Source organism: Mytilus californianus, unplaced genomic scaffold, assembly GCF_021869535.1.
Source record: "Mytilus californianus isolate M0D057914Y unplaced genomic scaffold, xbMytCali1.0.p SCAF_3, whole genome shotgun sequence".
Classification (NCBI taxonomy): domain Eukaryota; kingdom Metazoa; phylum Mollusca; class Bivalvia; order Mytilida; family Mytilidae; genus Mytilus; species Mytilus californianus.
The window spans coordinates 33,314,471-33,339,125 of record NW_026262679.1 but is presented as its reverse complement, the minus strand read 5'-3'; the positions used below and the strand labels follow the sequence as shown (position 1 = coordinate 33,339,125).

Genomic DNA, 24,655 nt, shown 5'->3' with positions numbered 1-24,655 from the left:
ATTCCAGAGGAATCTAACCGAGGACTAGTTGATGTTGACACTTCGACAGCCATTTTTTAACTGACAAACCGTCTTCCGGCGATTGATAATATATGCGTGTCGTGTTTTTGTTTACTCAGAGGTATTGAAAAAATATGTAACGGGATCTGAATTGTGTTTTTTTTATTTTAATTTCATTTCCCCTGTCGGGTTTCGTAAAAAGCATATTCATTCAATATAACATTCTACTGATTTAATTTTATTTCGGCCTAACCGGGTGCACATTTAACTTTTCATAACTGAACCTTCAATTCAACCCTACTAAAGCGGACAAAGTTGATGCCACCACTGCGTCCATGTATGCATGAAGTGGTTCAATAATTTGATTTAGTCAACAGTGATGTTTAAGTACAATTTGAATTGATTGATTGATGGGTGCTTAACGTCCAGTGGCAAATTAACCATGCATGTTCAGGTCGTACAATACAATTTGAAATAGTTGTGTAAAAGACACATTTGATGCACCCGTCAAAGAAGTTTAAATATTCTATTAGTTGTGAAAAATATAAAGAAAATCAATATCCTGATAAAACACATTCAAAATATAGTACACTAGCCAGTCAACACTGAGGTTGTGAGTTCGAACCCCGCTCGTGCGGGTGCACCCGACTACAATCTTAATTGACTAGGATTGTCAGTTTTCTTGTCGAAGGTCGGTGGTTTTCTCCGAGCACTCCGGCTTCCTCCACCAATAAAAACTGGCCGCCACGAAATGGCCCAAAAGCGGTGCTTAAAAGTGGCTGTAAAACACCAAAAATCAAAATCAAAATCAAAATATAGTATACTCTGTATGGAGTAAACGTGTGAGCTGTGTGCGTAGTTTGTCGGACAAACCTTGCAAACTGTATTCAAAATTTACTTTAAAAAGACAAATGTGAACATTCTGTTATTCGTTGAAAATAATGCAAAAAAAATATCCTGAGAAATTATGTGCATCCTCTTTATAAGTAAAACAATTGGCCCAATATAAAAGTTCTAGCTTGAAAATGTATATGTAGGAGGACTAAGCCGGACTCTGTACTATGCGTGCCTTTCTGTATTATCAAAATTCAAAATGCCGAATTCAGCAACCTGTCATTTAAAAAGAACCAAAACAAACAAACAAACCAAAATCCTGACAGTATGCACACCTTTAGTATATGTAATATAACCAGGCACATAGTTTAAAAGTTGAGGCTTTAAACATGTATTCCTAAGAGATTAGCCGTATAAACGCTATATACCAGGTGCGTGACGGACAGTAGAACGAACACGGGTAAAACAATATGCTCCCGCCATTTTGTCGAGGGAGCCAAATATATATTAGCGTATATGTTGATGTTCAATTTCATAAGGTATTTGGTGACAAAATATCTTTTTGAATAAACAGTTCGTAGTGGAATTGTAATAGGGAGATCTCAAATGTAGCAATGTAAGCAAGCTAACATATACGTCATTTGCTCTTTGATGGAAAGTTGTCTCATTTGCAATCATACTAATCTCCTTATTTCATAATGGTTTAAGTGTTCTCCTGTAATACAAGAAGTTTAAAAAAAGTTAACAAATATGTACTCGGAGTCTGAAGTATGTTACTGTTATAATTAAAATCTGACTATTGTTGTGAACATGTGATGTTATAATTTGATAGTTTTAATACTTGCTACACTAAATATACCTATTAACTTCCCAATTCAAGGGACCAACGAATCTTGACTTAAACTACAAAATAGCAGTTAAAAACTACTCGTCCATTCTGCATTAGTCAGGTGTCATCTAAATGTCTTTGGTTTTGTGTGCCAGTTGCTGTCATATTGTATATCCCACATCTCCACATATTCACACAAGGAAATACCAGCACTTTTATACATACATACTGGCATACTTATTATAAAAACTTCTTATAAGACTGCGAATACCCTCGGGCTTTTACCGATGCCTACATGTATGTGAGCAATATGCCCCTCACCCCAAAAGGCACCTTTGTTTATCGTATTTGAGTCGTTTTGTCTCCCCACTTTGTGACATGGTGCGTTTTCAACCATCTGTTTTTGTACATCATGTCCAACTCAAAACACCAAAAAACGCACCAATCCCCGAAGACCCAAGCGTAAATTAACATGAATCGAAAATCAAAAAGATTTTAAGATCTCGTAGTTTTTTTCAGTTTGTTTTGCGGTTGTGGGTCCATGGTTTTCTTTAATGAATCGTTTGATTGTACATTTCGAAAACAAAATATGTAACAAGATCTGAATGATTTCATTATTTTCTCTCGTCCTAACCGAGAGCACATTTAGCGTTGACATCCCATATGTTTCAGCCTTTGTTAACTTTCTCCTCATTCCGATGTAACTGTCCTGTGTAGACTGTGCTAATACGAATACAATACTGGCACTTTATTTCTTACACAAGCTGCAGAAACCATATCGGACTTCTTATGTACAGTCCAATAAATTTCAGAAAATGTTTACACTTGGAACATAGGGAAGTGATGTTCGTGTTCGACCAAATAACGTAGGTTCAACTATTCTCCTTTTTTCATTCCATACCAACAAACCATTTTCTGTCTGAGTTTGCACGTCTACTTGTACGGTGTTTTTTTCCGCTAAATTCTATCCGTATTCTTTTCCCAATAAATTTCCTTTTTCTTTTTCTCTAGAGACGTTTTTTCTGCGACAGTTTTAAAACGAATGGGTTTCTTAACGGAATTGCATTAATAGTGATACAATTCCCCGTTTTTTCACACATTATCCTGGGTTTCTATAATTTGAATTTCTACTTTCAAAACAAAATTTCATCGGGAAAGGGCGTGCATCATATTTAAGAATTTATTGCAAAAAAACTCAGAATAAAAAATCTCAGTCTGTTATCCCTAATAAAAGATAAAGATAAATCGTACAAATGCTTACTTATCAATAGAAACAGAACATTTAAAAAGTATATATTTAAATGTAAAGAATGAGAAGAAGAATTGGAGAAAGACGACGAAGTAATCAATATCAAATAAAGTATTGCATCAAATCTCTCGGCACTCTGCATCTATGCAAATTTACAATAAAAAATGTTGGACAAAACATAAGGTCATTTCCTTATTTTATCAGTTCGTGATAAAAGAACAGCGTAGGGCCTACATGTTTTTGATGTCAACCGCCAGAAACATGACGGAACCTGTATTGACTGGTATCTAGGAACGTTGTTCGATAACGTCAAGAACGATAATCCATAACGTAACGTCATTTGGTATCGTATTTAACTGTTACCTTAAAAAGTTTTGGTCTAGTTTAAGTCTTGGTCACGTTAACTTGAAAATTAGTAGTCGTGTTCATTATGAAGTGAACTGTTTACATGTAATGATATATGCCAATAAACTATTCATAGATACCAGGCTTAAAATTGTATACGCCAGTCGCGCGTTTCGTTTGTAATGACCAAGATGTCACGGTCTACTGAACATAGATCAACATAGAAATGCTATTTTGATTCTATGTAGTTATTATCAGATTGAATCGAACTGCTAAAAATATATGTGACAAATTAGGGTTTAGTTCAAGACTTCGCGGTTCACTTAGCAATGCATATTTTCAGATCGGATCGACTCGGACTTCTTTTAACTTGAATTATACTGTTCGTATTGCTGTGTGTTTTTTTTTTCACATTGACTAGAAGTATAGGGGGAGGGTTGAGATCTCACAAAACATCTTTAACTGAGCAGCATTTTTGCGCCTGTCCCAAGTCAGGAACCTCTGGCCTTTGTTAGTCTTGTATGGTTTTTTAAAATTTTGGTTCATTTATATGTGAACTAGTATATATTATTGTTTTTGGGCGAGCTGAAGCCCGCCTCCGGGTGCGGGATTTTCTCGCTGTGTTGAAGACTTATCGGTGGCCTTGGGCTGTTTTCTGCTCTTTGGTCGGGTTGTCTCTTTGACGCATTCACCGTTTCCATTCTCAATTTATTGATATTGTTTCAGTATAAAGTTTCTTTTGAAATGTTTGATACGATAACTTACCTAATTATTTTTTTTTTTTTTTAAGAAAATAATTCTATTCGTTGGTTATCAACGATTTTCTGTAGGAAATACTGGTTTTACCGATCTATTGTCTTATGTCTTCTACTGTTGTAGTAGAATTCAGACATTTATAACAATTTTGAAAATCTAAAAGTGAGAGATGAAAGTTACTCTAGATATATGCAGCCGAAAGAAAACGTCACACACAGACCGGTATCAGTATGTATAATATTAGTTACATAGTGTGCTATTGACCTAATACGATATATATGGGGTCAGTAAATTCTATATGGGGTGAGAGCGAAGCTCGAAAACCTCATATGGAATGTACTGATCCCATATATATCGTATTAGGTCACTAGCACACTGTGTAACGAATTTATCTTACCGACTATCTTAACATATGACATTTAGACTAATGGCCCACAAAGTGATCAAGTCTCCTATATAAAGAACCTACTTCCATTGGTTCCATACAAAAACAAATGCCAACAATAACAACTTGTTAGTTTTTAATGTGTTTTCTGCATTTATTTCAATCGTTCGTCATCAATTTCTTCATTTGTTGTCTGGGCCAAACGTTTCAGATTGTTCTTTAACGCCGTGTTTGTTGTGTTTAAGGGACGTAACACCACTACTAACCGTGTATTAAAATAAGCCACGCCTACTAACCCAATATGAAATATACACAGTCTCCATGCTTTTAACCAAATCATATTCCTAGAAATGTATAGGAGGTAAGATAACAATATTTAGGGTACCAATTTTATTGCACCAGATATAAGATATCAAAGCCAATAAAGTACCAATTATAAATTACTAGTAATTTATAAGATCAGGTTTAAGCATAGAAATACTAATCAAAGAATATACATAATTAGATATTATGTGTATCTGATTGTTTGTGTGACTTAAACAAATAGGTCATTTATTGTCTTCTAGGATTTTATATATGGCTAGAATACTTATTATGTGTCACGAAACCGTGGTATTTTTTCAAATTTGGGTTAATCTAATTTATCAGCACTTTATAGACCTGGTTATCCAAGAGCAATTCCGTGTGAATTGCACTTAAGACATGACCTTGTGATTTATGTAATCATCGTCTTAAAAGAAACATAAGAGCATACACAAGTTTCTGTCTTAATTATTCTATGTAACAGACAGGTTAAAATTGAAATATTCGACTAAAGAACAAGCGAAAACATCAGCAAAATAAATATTTCTACAAATAATAATAAGGTAAAAAAACGTTAATTGCCAACAAAAAGAATAAGCTAGTATATTTTGTTGAACTAACGTATGATGTAAGCATGTCATTAGGTTGTAGCAATACACACAATACAACTATAAATACCCAAATTACCGTAGATCGATATGATAGTTACCAATGGTTCAATTGATGTTAACTATATGCTGAAAAACAGATTCGAAAAGTAAAAATATGTAGAAACATTACAATGAAAGAATGGCGGACAGTCTGCAAATATCACTCCATTTTGTAAACTTGTGTAGGTTGCTGTGCAATTGATGATTACACAATTTGTCCTAAAACATATAATGATTATGTGGATTTTTTGTTGTTGTTTTATATATAAATCAAGCCGTTAGTTTTCTTGTTTGTATTGCTTTACATTTGGCGTTTCAGGGTCTTTTATAGTTTGTTATGCGGTGTCGGTTTTACTCAAAGTTGAAAGCCGTACGGCGAGCTATAGTTGCTACCTTCAACGTCACTGGGTCTCTGACTGGCAATCATACCACATCTTCATATTGATCGAATTGTCTTGAGACTCACACTTAAGTGGGCAAAACTTTATTATCAAATTTGATGTCTTGCGTTGAGTTAACGATATAGAAATTTCTTGTCTAGCTGTACCAATGTAATATCTGTTTAAAATGCTAACGGTTAAAGTTTTAGTATATTTCCTTTTCAAGTTCTGTTAGTTTTCATTTGAGATATGGCAAAAACCTAAATAAAGCATATTCTTCTGTTCTGTTTTTACCTTCCAACATCTTTCATTTAATTTCTGTGTTACATATATAGTTTGTTTATGTTTTCTTCTTGATAATTAAAGTGTTGTCGAATATATATTATAACTTTAAAAAAAAGTGTAAATCCTCACAAGAATTAGACGTTTTATTTAAATATCTTCACTAGAATAATACATGAAACGTAATCCTTTGGTCGCCTACAGACATATATGTGCAGGTTCGGCAAGTTGTAGTCTATCATTTTGTAACAACAAACGGCAATAGAAACTGCCGTGAAACTGTGAAGAATAAGAGCAAAATTAGAAGCAGGAACTTTCTTTTATAAAACATAATTCAGCGACCTTCCAATTGCGACTAAACTTAGATTTCGATTTCCACAAGCTGTAACAGCGGGTCCATGTGACATTATTCTCTTTATTTCTCTAATAACTAAGATATTTAACATCAAGACACCAAGGGGGACAACTAAGAAAAACATTATTTCTGTTAAAGCTGTCCTGTCCATATTGTTTGAAACTCTTGGTTTTCCGATTTCGAAAAACACTTCTTATAGTCTGGATAATATTTCCACAAAGTCAAATACTGACGAAAGATAGAGAAAATGTTTAAAGTTTCACATAACACAATTTTATCATTTGTAGGAATTTCCCACGTGTATGTTAACTCAACAAAAGTAAATTGAATGAAGTTAGAAATGTGTACAATAGCCAGAAATCCAAGATAAATTGCTGATGAATTTTTTCGATTTTTCTTCCCAAGCCATATTTTAGCTGACATCGGATTTCCTAAAAGACCAATAACGTACCATATTGGAGATACAATTTTATCAATGTAGACACTGTATGGCTCAAATTTGAGAAGTATCTCTGTCAATGACGGCCGTATGATTTCTTGTGAATCGTACGTCAACGAATTATTCATCGTAACATTCTTAAACATAATTGTAATCTCCATTGTTCTGTAAAAAAATAAAAAAAATAAGAATAAAATCATACCTAGATAGCTACATGTAACATTTAAATCTTTATGCTATGTAAAGCAATTTCAGTTAAACTTTATGAAGCAAGCATTTTCTCTGAACTAGTACACACTTTTATTTAGGGGCCAGCTGAAGCCTGCCTCCGAGTGCGGGATTTTCTTGCTGTATTTAAGACCCATTGGTGGCCTTGGGCTGTTTTCTGCTCTTTGGTCGGGTTGATGTCTCTTTGACACATTCCCCGTTTCCATCTCAATTTTATGATTAGATTTTCTAGGCTTTCTTGCAAAGTTTGGAAAACAATTTGTTTTGAGCAAATATTTTTTCTCCAGTTGAAAAATTAATTATTGATAAATTGCATTGAGTATATATATACATTTTCGGAAAGAAGTCTTTGCAGACACTTTAACCGACAATCAAACCTCATGCTGACCCCAAATTGGAGGGGAGGGCATCACAAATGTCGAAATATTCTGAATAAATATTGGTTGGATTTTGATTTTAACCTGTCAGAAAATAAGTATATTAAAAAGTTGGAAATGTTTTCAAGACTCATGCTTATTAGCTAAAAGGCGGAAATATTTAATCATGACGTTACAACATACATACATACAACGAAAATTGACAGATAATAAAGGCATCAATCATTATAAGCATGTATATGATTGTCAAGCTACTTTCTTAGTTTTTCCCTACTTTAATTTATTATGTTAAGTATTGGCCCATTAAAAAAAATCAGATAAAAACTGTAATTTGAAAAAGATATTTCAAATTGTAAATATGTATCTATCCATATTTAATAAATCCTCAGTTGATCAAATAAAAGTTTCTGTTTAGAGATATTCTTGTTGCTGCGTTAGGAAAATACAAACGTCCTGGTAATAAACAGTTCTTTTACAGGGAAAAATGTGTTGAAATAATTTCAAAAGTAACATGGTACAATATGACTTTCTATAAATATACTATATTTATATCTACCAGTTGATACGATATCCCAGGGCTTGTATTCATTGATAGAGGGTTGCTGCTCACAAGGAAGTTATTAAAGTAAGAGTGGTGAGGTCGAATTCATCCCTTCGTAAATTTTACGAACGCCATCACGAGTTGGTTTACCGTTATGGAATATCTGTTTCACAGATGACGACGGATATGTTCGAATTTTCATAACCACAATCCCGTCCTTTTTTCCCGAATTCGATTTTATCATTGTACATACATGAGCAACATGACGGATATCACATGTGGAACAGGGTTTGTTTACCTTTCTTGAGCACCTGAGATCACCATTGGTTTTTGGTGGGGTTTGCGTTGCTCAGTCTTTAGTTTTCTATGTTGTGTTTTGTGAACTGTTGTTTGTCTTTTTCTTTTTTTGCCATGGTGTTGTCAGTTTTTTTTTTCGATTTATGAGTTTGAATGTCCCTTTGGTATCTTTCGCCTCTCTATAACACCTATACATAGGCCCACAGGTAACCTTTTGATTAGGGGTTATATCAAGGTTTACGATGATCATAGTTAGTTACATAGACTGTATATAATGTTGGTTTATTAAATTCTATATACTATATAAAACATTTATTTATTTCTATGATTTGTTCTATTCAACTACCTGTCTGGTCAGTATGATATAATAACATGATGCTTTAAATGTTCATTGTCAAAAATTAAACATGTTAAAGGAAATGTAATATTAAAATACATGTAGTAGAACAAAAACAGGAAATCAGATAAGCTTTTTATGATAATAACTATGATTATGATAAGGCAAGAGGGTCTCACACGATCGGCAATATTGGCTATATGAATGACACAGGCCAGCATAAGGATACAGCAGGGCTGAAAGCGTAGGTTCTTAATTTTAACTGATTAATTAGTATTAACAAACTACTTACATTTTTATAATCTGTGTTCATGCGAAATAAAGCATTTTGTATTACGCCTGTGTTCAAATGTACAAAGATATATCTGGTAAACACAATATTTTGTTACATTTAAAACCAAAGTAATACTAATGTAACAAACAATAACTTGATTCTTTTGCGGTGATTTGTTTACTAACATACATGCTTCTTAACCCTCTTGCTGCCGGAGGGACATATGTGTCCATATCGGCTGTGCCGGAGGGACACATATGACCATATGTTTAATTGTGCAAGCTTCTAATCATTGCTGTATCTCTTTAAAATAAAATACCGAAGATTAAACTGTGTTATATTTTTCTTCAATGGGTACCCAATGTAAAGCCATTAGGGCAAATATATATCATATATCGAATGACTTCATTATTGGGCATGTGACGTCATCAACGTCCAGCTGTCGTATTTTCTGACACACGAAATGCAACCATATAAAACTAGCGGCAGCAAGAGGGTTAAGCAATGTTGTCGACAATATAATTTAACAAAGTTCAAAGTATTATATTATAAAAAGTCAATAAAAATACTGTCAAAGGATTAAGACTAAAGGGTAAAGAAGGCAATTCAGTATTGGGTACCCGTCTTACTGAAAAGTCTGCTTTCCGAATATTTTTGAATCCTTATGATACAAAAATTATAAAACACGGATGTTGTAAGATATGTATAATCTCATCATCAATAGCCTCTTATCTTCCTATACCTTTTAATATAAAGCCTAATCGATGGTCTCATGGAAGTATGCGAGGAAGATAATTGGTAAGATCCCCGACCTGGTTGAATCCGAAGACTTCATTAGTACTTACTTCTATCCATCTTCACAGGATGTGGCATGTATGTGTATGAGTAAATACACACTCGGGGCCAAACTACTGTGTTCGGGTTTGTGACATGTCTGCGTGTTGACTACCACATTAAAATACGGCTAGTCTTGTATGGCATGGTATTGGTTGCAAAAATTTGAAATAATTCATTTAAATGCAATATTTTTTATTCAATTGGTATATTTCTTCATTTGAATGCAATATTTTCTTTATTTGAATGGTATATTTTTTCATTTAAATGCAATATTTTTTATTCAAATGGTATAATATGTCATTCAAATGCAATGTTTTTTATTCAATTGGTATATTTCTTCATTTAAATGCAATATTTTTTATTTAAATGGTATAATTTGTCATTCAAATACAATATTTTTTATTCAATTGGTATTGTAGTTTTTTTTTTATTTATATGCAATAATTGCATTATGGGAAATTCTTTGACGTCTTAAGGTCAAATTTGCAACAACGTTTCTGATCGGTCGGTAATTGTTTGGATTTCCCCCTTTCTTTCTAAACATGAGTGACCAAGAATTAAAAAACGCGTCAGAATATCGCCCCTCTAACTAAATCTGGCGTTCGTGCGAGTCCTGCACTGGTTGATAAAATCTTCTGGTCCTAACTATTATTTCTATTGCAAAATTTCGATGGTCAAAACGTTCGGACCACCACTTTTCAAAAACTTTCATTGTATATGGATCTATATGCAAGTATATCGTTTTCTTAACTAGATTAGACACCGTTGATTTTCCCGTTTGAATGGTTTACACTAGTAATTTTTTGGGAGCCCTTTATAGCTTGCTGTTCGGTGTGAGCCAAGGCTCCGTGTTGAAGACCGTACTTTGACCTATAATGGTTTACATTTACAAATTATGACTTGGAAGGAGAGTTGTCTCATTGGCACTCATACCACATCTTCTTATATCTATATACAACATAAACCAGACGTTTCCCATACTGTTTTATTTTTTTAATAAATCCCTTGTCGCGCGCTGTGTACTGATTGATACTTTAGTCTGGGAGAACAAGATTTATTCCAGTACTAGTTGTAGTTAGCTTTGAGCAAACTTCCAGTAATTGTAAATACTCTTATGTCGGTGCGTTGTGTCTATTGTCTTAATGTTAGTTTTTTTGTGTGTCTCATACCGATCTTTTGAGTTAATCTAATTGCAACTGATTAGTGCAGGTTGTTCTTTTATTCTACTGTTACACCACGGTCCCAGCTTCGGGATGGATTGAGTGCCGCTCACAAACATGTTGTTGTACTGTTACACCACTGTCCCAGGTTAGGGGAGGATTGAGATCCCGCTAACATGTTTGACCCCGCCACATTCTGTATGTATGCATGTGCTTGTCCCAAGTCAGGAGCCTGTAATTCGGTGGTTGCCTTTTGTAGCTGTGTTATACATGTTTGTGTGTCGTTCATTTTTTTGTACATTAATTCGGCCGTTAGTTTTCTCGTTTGAATTGTTTTACATTTGTGATTTCGGGGCCTTTTATATAGCTGACTATGTGGTAGGCTTTGCTTATTGTCGAAGGCCGTACGGAGACTTATAGCTGTTGACTTCTGTTTAATTTGGTCTCTTGTGGAGAGTTGTCTCATTTGCAATCATACGGTACCACATCTTCGTTTTTATATCAACCCTGCACTATTCTTTATTTGCCTGTCTTAGGTCAGCCTGTTGTTTAGTGGTTGTCGTTGGTTCATGTCTCGACCCGTAATTGATATTTTGCAAATTGTTTTGTTATGTATAATTAGGCCGTTAGTTTTTTTGGTTTAAATTGTTCACACTTTTCATGTCGGACCTTTTATAGACGACTTTACAGTATCAGGTTTTTGTCATTGTTGAAGGCCTTACGATTGTGTATAATTGCTTACATCCACTTCATATTTGAACTCCGGTGGATAGTTGTCTTATTAACAATCATATCCCATCTCTTCGTTTTTATATTATATACCTGACTTCTAAACTCGTGTTTTCCTGAACAAGCATGAAATATTTGTCACTGGGCGTTAACAATTAGCAACAAAACAATCAATCAATTTAAACTTGTGTTAAATAAGAGGAAAACCATTTGATATTTATTTATTTGATGGGGTGGGGTACAGAAGGATTTCATATATATGAGTATGGTTGCCTGGTAAGAGCTGAAAAATAGGCACGATTAGCGACAGATTAAAATGAATAATAATGCCCTCTCTTCCCTTCCCCGTCCTTTATCTATAAATTTAAACTGACCACTACGGAATAGCCCAATAGTGTTGAAAGTAGCGTTAAACACCAATCAATCAAAATCCCTTACCTAGAATATCAAATAATCGTCCCTTAACTGTTATTGTCCGTGTAGTTCTTATATTTATCCAGCTTATCGTCCTACAGGTATGTCTTACTAAAGCTTTCATACCATAAAACGTTTATAACATAGCTCACATTCTAATATATCTGAATTCATAATTTATTAATGTTATTTAGACAAAACGACGCCATGTTTGTTATGTGCCTCTGCCGTCTAAACAACCTATCAAAAAAAAAGAGGTGGAAGAGAGCCAGAAGATCTTCCCAATGCAAAAAAAAAAAAAAAAAAACAGAAATGGACTTCTTCTGGCTCACTACCGAAGAACAAAAAACGCGCCCCATTAATATGTTTTAAAAACGCCTTGCCCCTACCCTTTTTTCCCAAAAATTGGCATTGTTAAATATATATACATATATATGATCATCATTTAAATGCTATTGTATTTTTATAAGACCTACTTTATTACATGATCTGGAACTAATGACATCTATCTATAAGTCCAAGCATACAGTAAATTATTATAATATGAATATGTTTATTGTTTTAATAACCACATTTGATGCTATGCATGAGTCACCATTTATCAGGACCGGAATTTGGTTTACATAGAGAGAATAATGTGCAAAAAATGGATATTGGGCGAGACCAAACCTATAGATAACATAATAAAGAAATGATGTAATATAAAGAATGCGTCGATTGTTTTTTGGTTGCCAAATGTCCAGTAACAAATATTTCACGCATGTTTAGCACAAATATAATAGAGATCAAAGGATAAAGAATAGAGTGAAATGGAAAAAACAAAAAGATATAGAATTATAGAAACTATCTTTAATCTTAATCCCCTCCCCTCACACACACACACACACACACACATTAACCATTACTGCAAATATCGCATATATACATCTCTATACAAATATCTTAATCTGACCCCCACTCCCCTAGACACCGAGGTTTTGGATCCGCCCCTGTTAAATGTATCTTATAATATTATACATTTAGCTATGCATTTTTTATTTCAATGTGTAGACTGTCGGGGAGTTTCTTCAGAAAGGGTTTTCATTGGAGGCGTTTTTGCCATGCACGCAGGCATTTGTTTCTATCCATGAACAGGTTGTGTGTCAAAATAATTATTATTACTTGTCACTCTCATTTTTTGCTCGACCTGGCCATTATTGGCATTAACAGCCGGTGCACGAACTCGCACGAACGCCAAATTTAGTTAGAGGGGTGATATTCCGACGCGTAGTTTTAATTCTTGGTCACTCGTGTTTAGAAAGAAAGGGGGAAATCCAAATATTGCATTTAAATGACAAGTTATACCAATTGAATAACAAAATATTGAAATTGAATGACAAATTATACCATTTGAATGGCAAATTATACCATTTGAATAAAAAATATTGCATTTAAATGAAGAAATATACCAATTAAATAAAAAATATTGCATTTAAATGAAGAAATATACCAATTAAATAAAAAATATTGCATTTAAATGAAAAATATCAAATTTTTGCAACCAATACCATGCCATAGTCTTGTTAGTTTTACGATTACAAAACACGGATCAAATTATTTTAACATGTTCTCGTTAGTGACATGCATTTTCTAATTTCTACTAGACGTTGAACAGCTATCAATTAATTTAAAAATGCGCAATTGCCACGGATACAGATTAAACGTCTTGTTTTATAGAATTATTTTATTTTTGCTTACCTAAAGTTAGAACTGTACCAACACTTTTGTTTACTTGTACTTAATGCATTTTGTGTCTGATTTATACATTGATATTGTGTCTGTTATAAGCTGTTTTGGCAATATAATATGATAAATGTAGTATTGTTTTACATAGTTTTTGACATTTGAATAGTTAAAAAAATAACCATAAAGTAGGTTTGTTGGTAACAATCTGTTTCGTGGCAAATGCCAGCAATCGTTGATATTTTCATTCTTCATTTTTGACAGTTACCATGAATTAAAAAAAGCACCTACAAATGGTTGACCTTTATAGAAAGTTTTGCGTATTGTTTTCCATTTCTGTACAAAATGATGTAGTAAATTAATATGCCTATGAAAAGGTGCTATTTGAGAAATTTGATAAAAATGATAAGTTTTCACTTACTACTATTTAAATATTCTAAAATTCCCCCAGGCAAAGTTTACTGAAGATTTGCCTATTGTACCAGTTTATGTTCTTTCTGTAATGAAGCCCTGGCACATTGTATGTATGTATTACCAGAACTTGTATGCTGAAGCTTATCATATTAAAGATATTTCAAAAACAAATGATTAGTAATTTCTTGCTTTGTACATTGAATTGTAATAGTAAAGATATATTGAACCGTTTTCTTAAAAATGTTTTTGAAATACCAAATCCCATATTAAGTTTAAAAAGCAATTACTAAGCTATAAATTAGCAAAATGTGCATGTGATGCATCACATTAACTGAATTTATTTTAGTTATTATTACTGTCATCCATAAAAGGTATTACTTGCAAGATACCTACGGCCTTTGCACTATGATGAAATACTTTGATATTGACACCAAAGAAATTTCAGTAGCCATATTTAGAAAATTTTAATTGTCTGCCGTAAACCTTATTTGACTTAATCATTTTCTTGCTTATTCATACCAAACCTCAAAAAACAACGCAGAAAACATCTTGCAAGGCTGTTTAATTTAAGGTTCAGATATTTTGATGATGTCCTGTATCTCTAATGAATAAAAAACGAGTGCTTGTATATATCCCAGTGAACAGTTTCACTCAGGATACAACTTAAACAAGAGTGTCTGCTTATATACGGATATTTTTTGTCGATATCGAAAACTTCCCATTTTGTCATTAAAATTAATGTCTCTACCCAATCGTAGCATGGGCAAATATCGCGTTTGATTCATGCTCAATGTGCCCACTATGCGGACTTTATTTATATGTTATGCTAGTAACTAAAATCTGCTTACAAACTCGATATCAAAAAATTTTCAAAACATTTACTAAATTTTATCATCGCTACAAGGACATCATTCGTAAATATAAATCAACGTGCAGATATCTTATACGTTCAGGCAGTCCACATACATTCTTTTATAGTAATATTCTATATAAAGCAAAAAATGTCGGCATTCACGTCAAATACTAAACAAACCTTTAAACAGACTTATTCACAAAGAGTATAGTTACGATACTGTTGTCAAGTCATCAAAGATGGTATCCCTTGGAATTAATATTGATTTTTTCAGGGTATTTGCATAAGAATTAAACTCATTTATTCTAAAACCAGTTGTTGACATGATACGGAGTATGTTCTTCTCGTAAAGGTGCCTCGGTGGCCGAGTGGTCTCAGTAGTCAAACTACTGTATCACTAGCCTGAGGTTGTGAGTTTGAATCCCGCACATGGCAGGTGCGCTCGATTCCAATCTTAATTGACTAAGATCGTCAGTTTTCTTACTGAATGTCGGTGGTTCTCTCCGGGGAGCTCCACCTTCCACCAATAAAAATTGACCGCCATGAAATAGCACAATAATGCTGGAAGTGGCAATAAACATCAACCAATCAATCAATCAATCAATGAATCTTCTGGTATAATTTATGATGGCATGTTACTTAACCCCTAACGGGAGGGATTGTGGTTAATATTCATATCATGACGACATATTCTCTCAATCAGTTTAATTGAAGTCTGGAGCTGGCATGTCAGCAACAGCCAGTAGTCCTTTGTTTTATCGCCCTTGAACGTTCTCCATTTGGACTTTCTATTGGCGTCTACGACGAAATTTGTTTTCAAAATGCGCATGTGGTAAATGAAATTCATTTCGGGCACAACAAATTTATCAAGTGTTAATTTCATTTTTTCTTGTATTTTATGGGTCAGTATTTGGTTACAAATAACAGTAGAAAAGATTTCTTGACGACTGCTTTATTTTTGGAGTAAATCTGTCAGCAATTTAAAAAGCTTTAGCGACATTCTAATCTCAATCAATGCACCCCTCTATACAATTCACGATGAAAGATAGTAATGTAGAACTCCCATTTTCGGATATTCTTGTAAAAATTTACGGCAATAAAGTTATCACCGATATATATACATGTATTTAAAAAAGACGGACAGCCATCAGTACTTAAGCTTATCACATCACACACAAAAAATAATATTCCTTACTGCATGGCTAGACGGGTGTTCACTATTGTACTTCATTCAATTCATCTTGACATAAAATACAACAGAATATATCTTATAATGATCAAATGACACTTATATTGGCTATATGGTCTAATAATCATAATGGAAGACTCCTTGTCTCTAAATATTACTTTTCCTGATCTTCTTTTTTTACATTCAAACATGAAAATAAAAAAAATAAAAAATGCCAAATTGTTCTATGGTAAACACAGTCAATTTAAGGCTCCTCAAATTACCACCTTTATTGACTCCATGCATAAACTAAACAATGAATGTAAAACTGAACTTGTAACTTCTACGTCATTTGCTCTCTTGTGGAGAGTTGGCAATCAGACCACCACTTTATATTTCTATATGTAAGTCGTACGCATTATAGAACCTTCATTTCATCTTACTAACGGTTTTTGAGAACTGCTGCGGTCATGTTGAGTGCGAGAAACCGGAAGAAAAATAACTAGAATTGCCATTGCAAGCAATAACGACTGTCACCCGAACTTGCCATTGTCATGGTAATTGCAGCCGTTTTGAAAATACCAAAGTCAAAAGGCACATGCATTTTGCTGTTTCCATGGTAACGGTCGGCATTTTGAAAACCATAAAACAAATGTCTCATTGGCACATGACAGGTAACATTTTAATACAGATTTACTGGGTTCGATATAATATTCTGTAAGAAAAGGTTACAGTAATGTGTTTTCCCATTGTTCCATTATACAAAAATATGCTCAATTTAGGAAGCCCTAAACTTTGTTTGGGAGACTTAAATGCATTAAATCTAGCTCTTTCAAGGTAAAATTTATACCTGTAGCTTTACTATCATGACCACAAGATTGATACATTGATTGTAGATGGTGCTGAGTTTTGTCACGGTGACGGAAGACAGAGTGCTCAGAGAGAACCACCGACCTTCGGCAGGAAATCTTGCAATCATTGGAATTGAACGCACCTGCAACTAGTGAGGTTACAACTCAATATCTCAGTTTTGATGGGCTAGTAATACATGAACCAGTTAGACCATTCGGCCATCGAGGCCCATCATGGTCATAATAAAAAAAATGATAAAACAAACAATAGTCAACAAACCACTACACAGAAAACTCAACATTCCATTTGCTGTAATTGAATTTCAGGTCCTTTTTGGTCATTTAGCTCTTTAACTTTTTCGGTTCTTATACATCCTTAGCCTTCAAATATTCGGCTTTGAGAGCGTTTCTGATGAAGGTAAGTCCAGAAAAGCGCTTCGAACACATAAAATCTATAATGTGTTGTTTTCATTTTTTTTCACTTTTACCGTGCAAAATATTTTACAAAAATTTCATTTAAAGACAGATAAATTGAATATTGATAATCAAATGAAAAAAATACTATTTCGTTATAATTACAGTTCGTTAAGGAAATGAATACAACCCACCTATTTGTAAACACGTTTGTTTCACATAAAACTATGATTGTCAAATTAGTACGAAAAGTGTAAGAGAATGCTTTCTCAGTGAAAATTTACATTTTATAATTAGAATACACTCACTACTTTTGTTAATCTTAAATAAATAACAAGGAAGAATGTCAATAGGGTTTGTCGTTGTAGTTGGATGGGTTCTTTGTAAGTTAAATATACCTAAAGGGATATTGATGAAGTTTTTTTAAAAGTCATATTAATGGCAATTTAAGGGAGTATAAACATTTTAAAAACATTAATTGCTGAAATGGATAATTATTCAAGTTCGAGATGGAATACAACTCTGGATTTGTCAGCGTGGAGTGAGGAATACTCTAAGAGGGTGGTGATAAATAGTGTTATAACCGTACTTTTCCTCCGCATAGGAATAATTGGAAATTTATTGGTCATACTTGTATATTCTTTTAGAATGAAAAAGATCATGACAGATAGATATTTTATCCCCATTTTAGCTGGATTGGATTTATTATCCATATGCTTTGCCGCATCATTGAATTTATCCCGGAACGTTCGACAATTTACTTTTCCAGGAAGTACGACATGCAAAGTTTTTATTTATATGGCATATGTATTCTCGTATTCATCTCTCAATATGCTTTTAATTATTGCTGTTCATCGTTTTCAAAAGGTGTGCAGACCCTTTAAGACACAGATGAGCATATTTTGGAAAAGACTAGCGACTGTGATATGCATCATTGTTTCCGCTATCTTCCATATTCCCATATTGTTATTCTACGGTACAATTACCATAAAACACCATACAGCAGAAATTTATGGGTCGCAATGCAATAAACTTCGAGATTCGAAAACATCTCACTCTCTAAAAATACACCAGCCATTTGACATCGTCTACAATGCTGGGCTGATATTAAGTATAACCGTATTGTATTGTTTGATTGGAAGAACAATATACAGGAAAACTAACTTGTCAAAACCACATCAAATCGAACATGATGCAGACTTTCATAAGAACACTTGTGAGGGAAAAACAACCAAAAGTACTCTTCATTCCACGGAATTACACACTGCAGGCAAGAAATCGATTCCAGGTGTAGACAGTCCAAAGGAAATTATCGAAAGCGCCTCAAGCACATGTGGCGACAGTACAACAGAAGACGGAAGATCAAACTGCAAAGCTGATGAACATCAACATCATACTAAAATTGGCAAGAAAATTCGTGGCCATTTCCACATATACAGATTTTCATACATGTTTATGTTAATATCTTTTTTGGCACTGCTGTCATATATTCCTCCAATAGTTTTGATTTTACTTGAATCAAGAAATGATAATTTTTGGAACAACATGTCACAAAATAAACTGCTTCTGCTTTTGTTCCTGCGACGCCTGTATATGCTTAATAACTTTGTGAATCCATTTGTTTATGGGTGTTTTGATACAGCATTCAAGAAAGAATTAAAGAAAATGTGCTTAAGCTTGTCTTTCCTAAGGCTCAATTTCTAGACGGATTGTCACAGTCCCTGCTCCAACAAAGCACGTTGTCAAAAATTAGTTATAGAATTATAATTTCTGAGATCGTTTTAAGATTTACAAAGTATTAAAATGTGAAATCTTACTAAAAAGATTCAGAGTAAGGGCTTTATTTGATCTTACAAATTTGAAAATGTCACCCCTAGAAAAAAAACAGATTTATCCGATTTCAATTTTTGAAGTTCGTATTTGGGCTCAAACTGCATCTTAAACTGAGAAATAAATAGCCTTAGGTTGAAGGATATGCATCAATTTCGTTTTGTAACTGGGAAGAAATAATAATTTTGCCAAAAAATGTGCATTACATTGTGTAACATTTAAACAGTGTATAAATGTACAACTTACTGTATGTTTAACAGGTTATATCTTAAATATAAATAGATTAAAGCTGTATATCTAGGATATTTACTGAGTTTATCGCCACCATTATACTGGTTGCTAGGTAACAGAATATACGAGATAGACCCAAAATGCCACCATTTTCAGAAGGTCTGTGGTATAGAGTTACAGCTGACAAATTAAATAAATTTTGGGGGTGGTGCCAAAAACGGCCCATATCGCCCCTTGTCCTTTATGTACATTTATAAACAGGATAAATAAAGAGTATTGTAAGTTATAAATAACTGCATATTAATTATTTCATTACTAACAATATATATATACTTTCGTGTCATTTATTTGATATTTATTGTTATGATTAACAGGTACAATATAGATCGTCCCATGGTTTTGAAAATAGTTAGAAAGAATATTACCGTAATTCTACGAAAACAATATGTTAAAGTATATTATACAGGAAATGACTGTACCAAGTCAGGAATATGACAGTTGTTTTCCATTCGTTTGATGTGTTTGAGCTTTTAATTTTGCCATTTGATAAGGGACTTTCCTTTTTGAATTTTCCTTAGAGTTACTTTTGTTATTTTAGTTTTTGAAAACGTAATTTACCATCTGCCGTTTTTTACAAGTGATGTGTCTGAAATGTCGGTCGAGGCAAATACATTTTTGAATCAAAACATAAAACTAACTTGCTAAGCTGCAAGATAAGCAAATAAACAAAGGAATGATCATGAATGCTTATCTAAAACCTATGATTTTTGTTGCTCTCTTTGTATCTTGTCCACCTCTTTGGTCTACGTAAATTTTTGGCCAGAATTCAAACGTTTACTTATCATTTGTATTAACCCCTATCTATCTACACTACAAATATTGGCATGCACTCTGCTTTTACACTTTTTGTCTACTTTATAAACTCTATTAAACAGCGATAACTAGATTACGATTGTAATGTTATATTTTCTGTTGTGATATATAGTACAGCTTATACAGAGATTTTACATTTGTTTTATATCGTATGATTTTCAAGATAACGGTTTTTCTTTACCTTATGATCAATACTGAAGTATATCAATTTAAACATAAATAATGAAGCAGTACAATACTAAACTTATGTTAAGTCAATGTAACAACTACCACAGTCAGAGACACCAAACAGATATTTAGTGAACGATGCTTAAAATATTATGAGCCCTTTTAAAGCAAAATCAAATAATAAATTAAAATCCATAGATTTTTTTTTAATAATTAGTCAAAATGTAGTTTATGTCATGCTTTTTTCAAAAATATAATAAAAAGTATAGGTCACCGGGCTTTTTATCACGCTACAGGTTGTGTGCAAAATTTTCGGATTTTGTATAGTTTATGCATGGAAAATCCAATTTTGTTTGATAAAAAGAAAACTTCACCATAGAATTTTAAGATAAAATATGAGAAGATAGCTCTAATAATATGCTTTCAAATCAGAAAAAGAAAAAATGGGATCACCGGACTCGTTTTCTTGCTACATAATAAAATATGTAAATTCACAACACATTATAATATAAAAGTTACTTTATTTGAGTTATGTCCCCTTATATCTGAGTTATCTACCCTTATGTGGCAAAGTTGGAAAAAAGTGAATCAAACAAAAATATTCTGTATTTTGTAAAATACAGCCATAAATATGATAAAACACATAATTTTCTATATAAATATGACAAGTCTTACACATGAATTACATTCTTCTCTCGAAATTTGCACATTTCATTAAAGATCTAGACCGATTGCTATCTGCTATTTCAAAATCCAAGATGGAAGAAGACTTCCCAGCCACCTTAAGAAAAAAAATATTTTTGTAATTTCCTGCACTACAAGCAATGTTGATTAGTTTGATTTTTCACGAAAAAAGTTATCCTTCTTTATTCATCATTTTTTGCTTCTGGTAATTTTTTCACAAGCAACTTACTAAACTAATTATAAATTAAATAAACAGATGCTGTTTTTGTATTTTGTCCCCCTGTTATGGCAAAATGCTGTCTTGAGTTGCTTCTCTTTTTCCACTCTTTCGACATACATAAAACAGTATATTAACGAACGTTCTTTTTACATTATCAACATGCGGACATTTTAATTACTTCGTTATTGTTTATAGATATAAGAAGATGTGGTATGAGTGCCAATGAGACAACCCTCCATCCAAGTCAAAATTTATAAAAGTAAACCATTATAGGTCAAAGTACGGTCTTCAACACGGAGCCTTGGCTCACATCAAACAGCAAGCTATAAAGGGCCCCAAAAATTACTAGTGTAAAACCATTCAAACGGGAAAACCAACGGTCTATTCTATATAAAAAACGAGAAACGAGAAATACTTATGAACCACATCAACAAATGACAACTACTGAACATCAGATTCCTGACTTGATCGTGTGTTGTTGCCAATTGGGGTTTTTTCTGTACAATTTTTCACCTTTAAGGTTTCAGACAGAAAAAAATCTTTCCACCATTTATTAGATTAAAATACTAGTACCAGAAAACGTCTGAAACGCACAGTTCAATTTTCGACACAAATAATATGAAGTTCTGTTAATCTATCGCTTCAATAAAGGGAAATTATTTGAGATAAAACTATTTCTCTAAGTTGATCACGATTTGTCCTTTTCCTGACCTGTTGAATATTTTTATTTAATCAGCGTGTGGTTCGTTTGATCTCAGTTCTTCGTTGGTTAAAATTCGATTATGACATCAAATGTTCTTGCTTTCCTCTGAATTTCATGTTGTGACGTCATGATAAAAGGCGACCATGTCTGATGACGTCACATAGAAAGAACACATCTTTTTGCAGATCTTTCGAAAAGAAGGATTGAGTTTGTCTACATATCGTTAAAAAATCATAAGATAAACAGATTCCACCATCAATTATGGTGCAAGACGATATTTATCCACTCTCGACAGTTAAATTTTTAATATCTAAAATGCTCGGCGAGCTTCGCGTTTCAAATTTGAAAATTTAACTGTCTCGAGTGGATAAATATCGTATCACAATCGATACATTAATAGAATCTATATATAATATCCTTTCCTGATTTTCAATTTATAAAAAAAACATGTATTGCCCGGCAAACGAGTGAAAACAATTATTCTGAATAAGTCCCTTTAAAATTGAAAAAAAAAATAATTGGATTTTCCGTGGTTAAAATATCATGTAACAGAGAAAAAAAACATAACCCCAATAAATGATGAAAATCCCAGAACTCCCGCATTTGTCAAACAAAAATGGTGGTATATACAAATAAGAAGATGTGGTATGATTGCCAATGAGCCAACTCTCCACAAAAGACCAAATGACTTAGAAGTTTATAACTATAGGTCACCATACTAAATATTCCAAGTGTGAGTGCTGTGGGGAAATCAATCTCGGTAAAGAAGTGTTCACAAATTGTCAATATGGAATAATAGGCAAAACAAAATAAGAGAAGTAATTTGAAACATACGAAAACTATATTTATAGACAATATTACAAAAAGATATTTGATATTCTTCAAATGCGTCACGGTGAAACTAACTTATCGAGACACAGATTTTCTCTGCTACATTTGCAAAAGAGGATCCTGAGTCTAAGTGACACATTTATTTTTTTTCTAAAGAAAAAGTGAATTATGAGAGTTCAATGAACTCGAAGTATATTTATCATTAAAAAATGAATTTTCCGGATACTTTCAATTGTAAAAGAGTTGTTCTTTGTTACTGATCACGTTTGGTAAACGCGGAAACGATTTTTTTGTAGACCCGCTGTGCATTATTTTTTTACATCGTGAATTCCAGGATGTCAACAATGATATATCAACGCAATTGAAACACGTGACTCTGGTGTAACTTTATCACCAGGTTTGTAATATTTGTTATGCAACTATAACAGCAAGCCTCTTACTTAAATATCAACTTAAAAACTTACAGTTTTGTCATATTTATGTTTGTCAACATCTTGGAAAAGGGGGCAGGGCTGTAGTGTTGGTCTTGAAAAGTTAGTTTATTCTTTTGTTTATAAATAAGTAGTAATGAAGTATATAACGTGTAAAGCCCAGAAATATTTCTTCTTTTTTACATTAATTGTTAGCATTATGCTTTGGTACTCCTTTTGATTTTATTTTAAGTTAATATCATCATGTTTATACGGCTGTTGGTCAGTCAACATTTTCGTTAAATTTACACCATTGCTGGCAATAATGCATCATCAGTAAGATTAAAATAAGATGAACGTAATTGATTTGGCAGGTTGTTCGTGATTTCCCAGACAGTGACTAAATTAAGAGCAGCTATATCATTGAAAAAAGGGGTATCAAAATTGAACAAAAATGTTGTGTCTATCATACTTGGCTAATCATACTTTATTCAGTAAACTCATATTATTAAAAAATATCTAAACTAACTTTGTCAATCATTCCTAGAATATTTGTCTGAATTATTGTTTTTAGACTTTTTAAAATATAAGACTACAATTTTTATGTCATTCATGGTTGTTATATCTTATTCTTTTTTATTGTTGTTTTAATAGAAATGTTAAATTCAGTTATGAAATAATGGTAATGCTGGTACTATAAAATAAAATAAAATGATACACGAGTAAGATATGGTATTGAATAGTAGGTGTTTTACATAATATATTGCGGATTGAACTATTTAATAACATTAACGGGAGAGCGATTTTACTGCACCAGATAAGCATTCCAACATTTAGTGTCTCTTTAATGATATTCGAGGCTAACATATTTGAAAGTTAAACAATTTAATACAAACGTTGAAGAGCTGAAAAACCAAAAAAGACAAAACACAGATTTTATTCACGGGTGTTGCGTTTTGCAAATTTCTGGTATGACCTGTTGATCAGCCATATCTTAAACCATGAGTCTGGTGTCCGTGATCAATTTTCAAAATGCTTCATATGCATCCATAAAAAAATCTCGTCTATCCATTCCAAATCAAATGATTGCCGGTTGGGATCCTGTTTGCTTTGGAATAGGACCTTTTATTTCACAACACAAAATTCCTACACTAATGACATATCAAAAGCATAGAACAGGCTGTTTTTGCTCTTAATCACCTGATTCATATTAAACACTCCAGAGAAATAGCTGATTACCTTATTTACGTAGAATTGGTCTCAAAGTTTTATAAACAGTGTC

General features: G+C 33.0%; 1 protein-coding gene across 1 annotated transcript; it reads left to right on the top strand.

Moving 5' to 3' along the window:
• The first annotated feature begins 17,816 nt into the window (after positions 1 to 17,816).
• LOC127734395 (cholecystokinin receptor type A-like) lies at positions 17,817 to 20,433 on the top strand. The gene has a single exon (XM_052244235.1). It carries the CDS (start codon positions 17,910 to 17,912, stop codon positions 19,125 to 19,127), a length of 1,218 nt encoding a protein of 405 aa, XP_052100195.1. The 5' UTR covers positions 17,817 to 17,909; the 3' UTR covers positions 19,128 to 20,433.
• Positions 20,434 to 24,655: the final 4,222 nt, after the last annotated feature.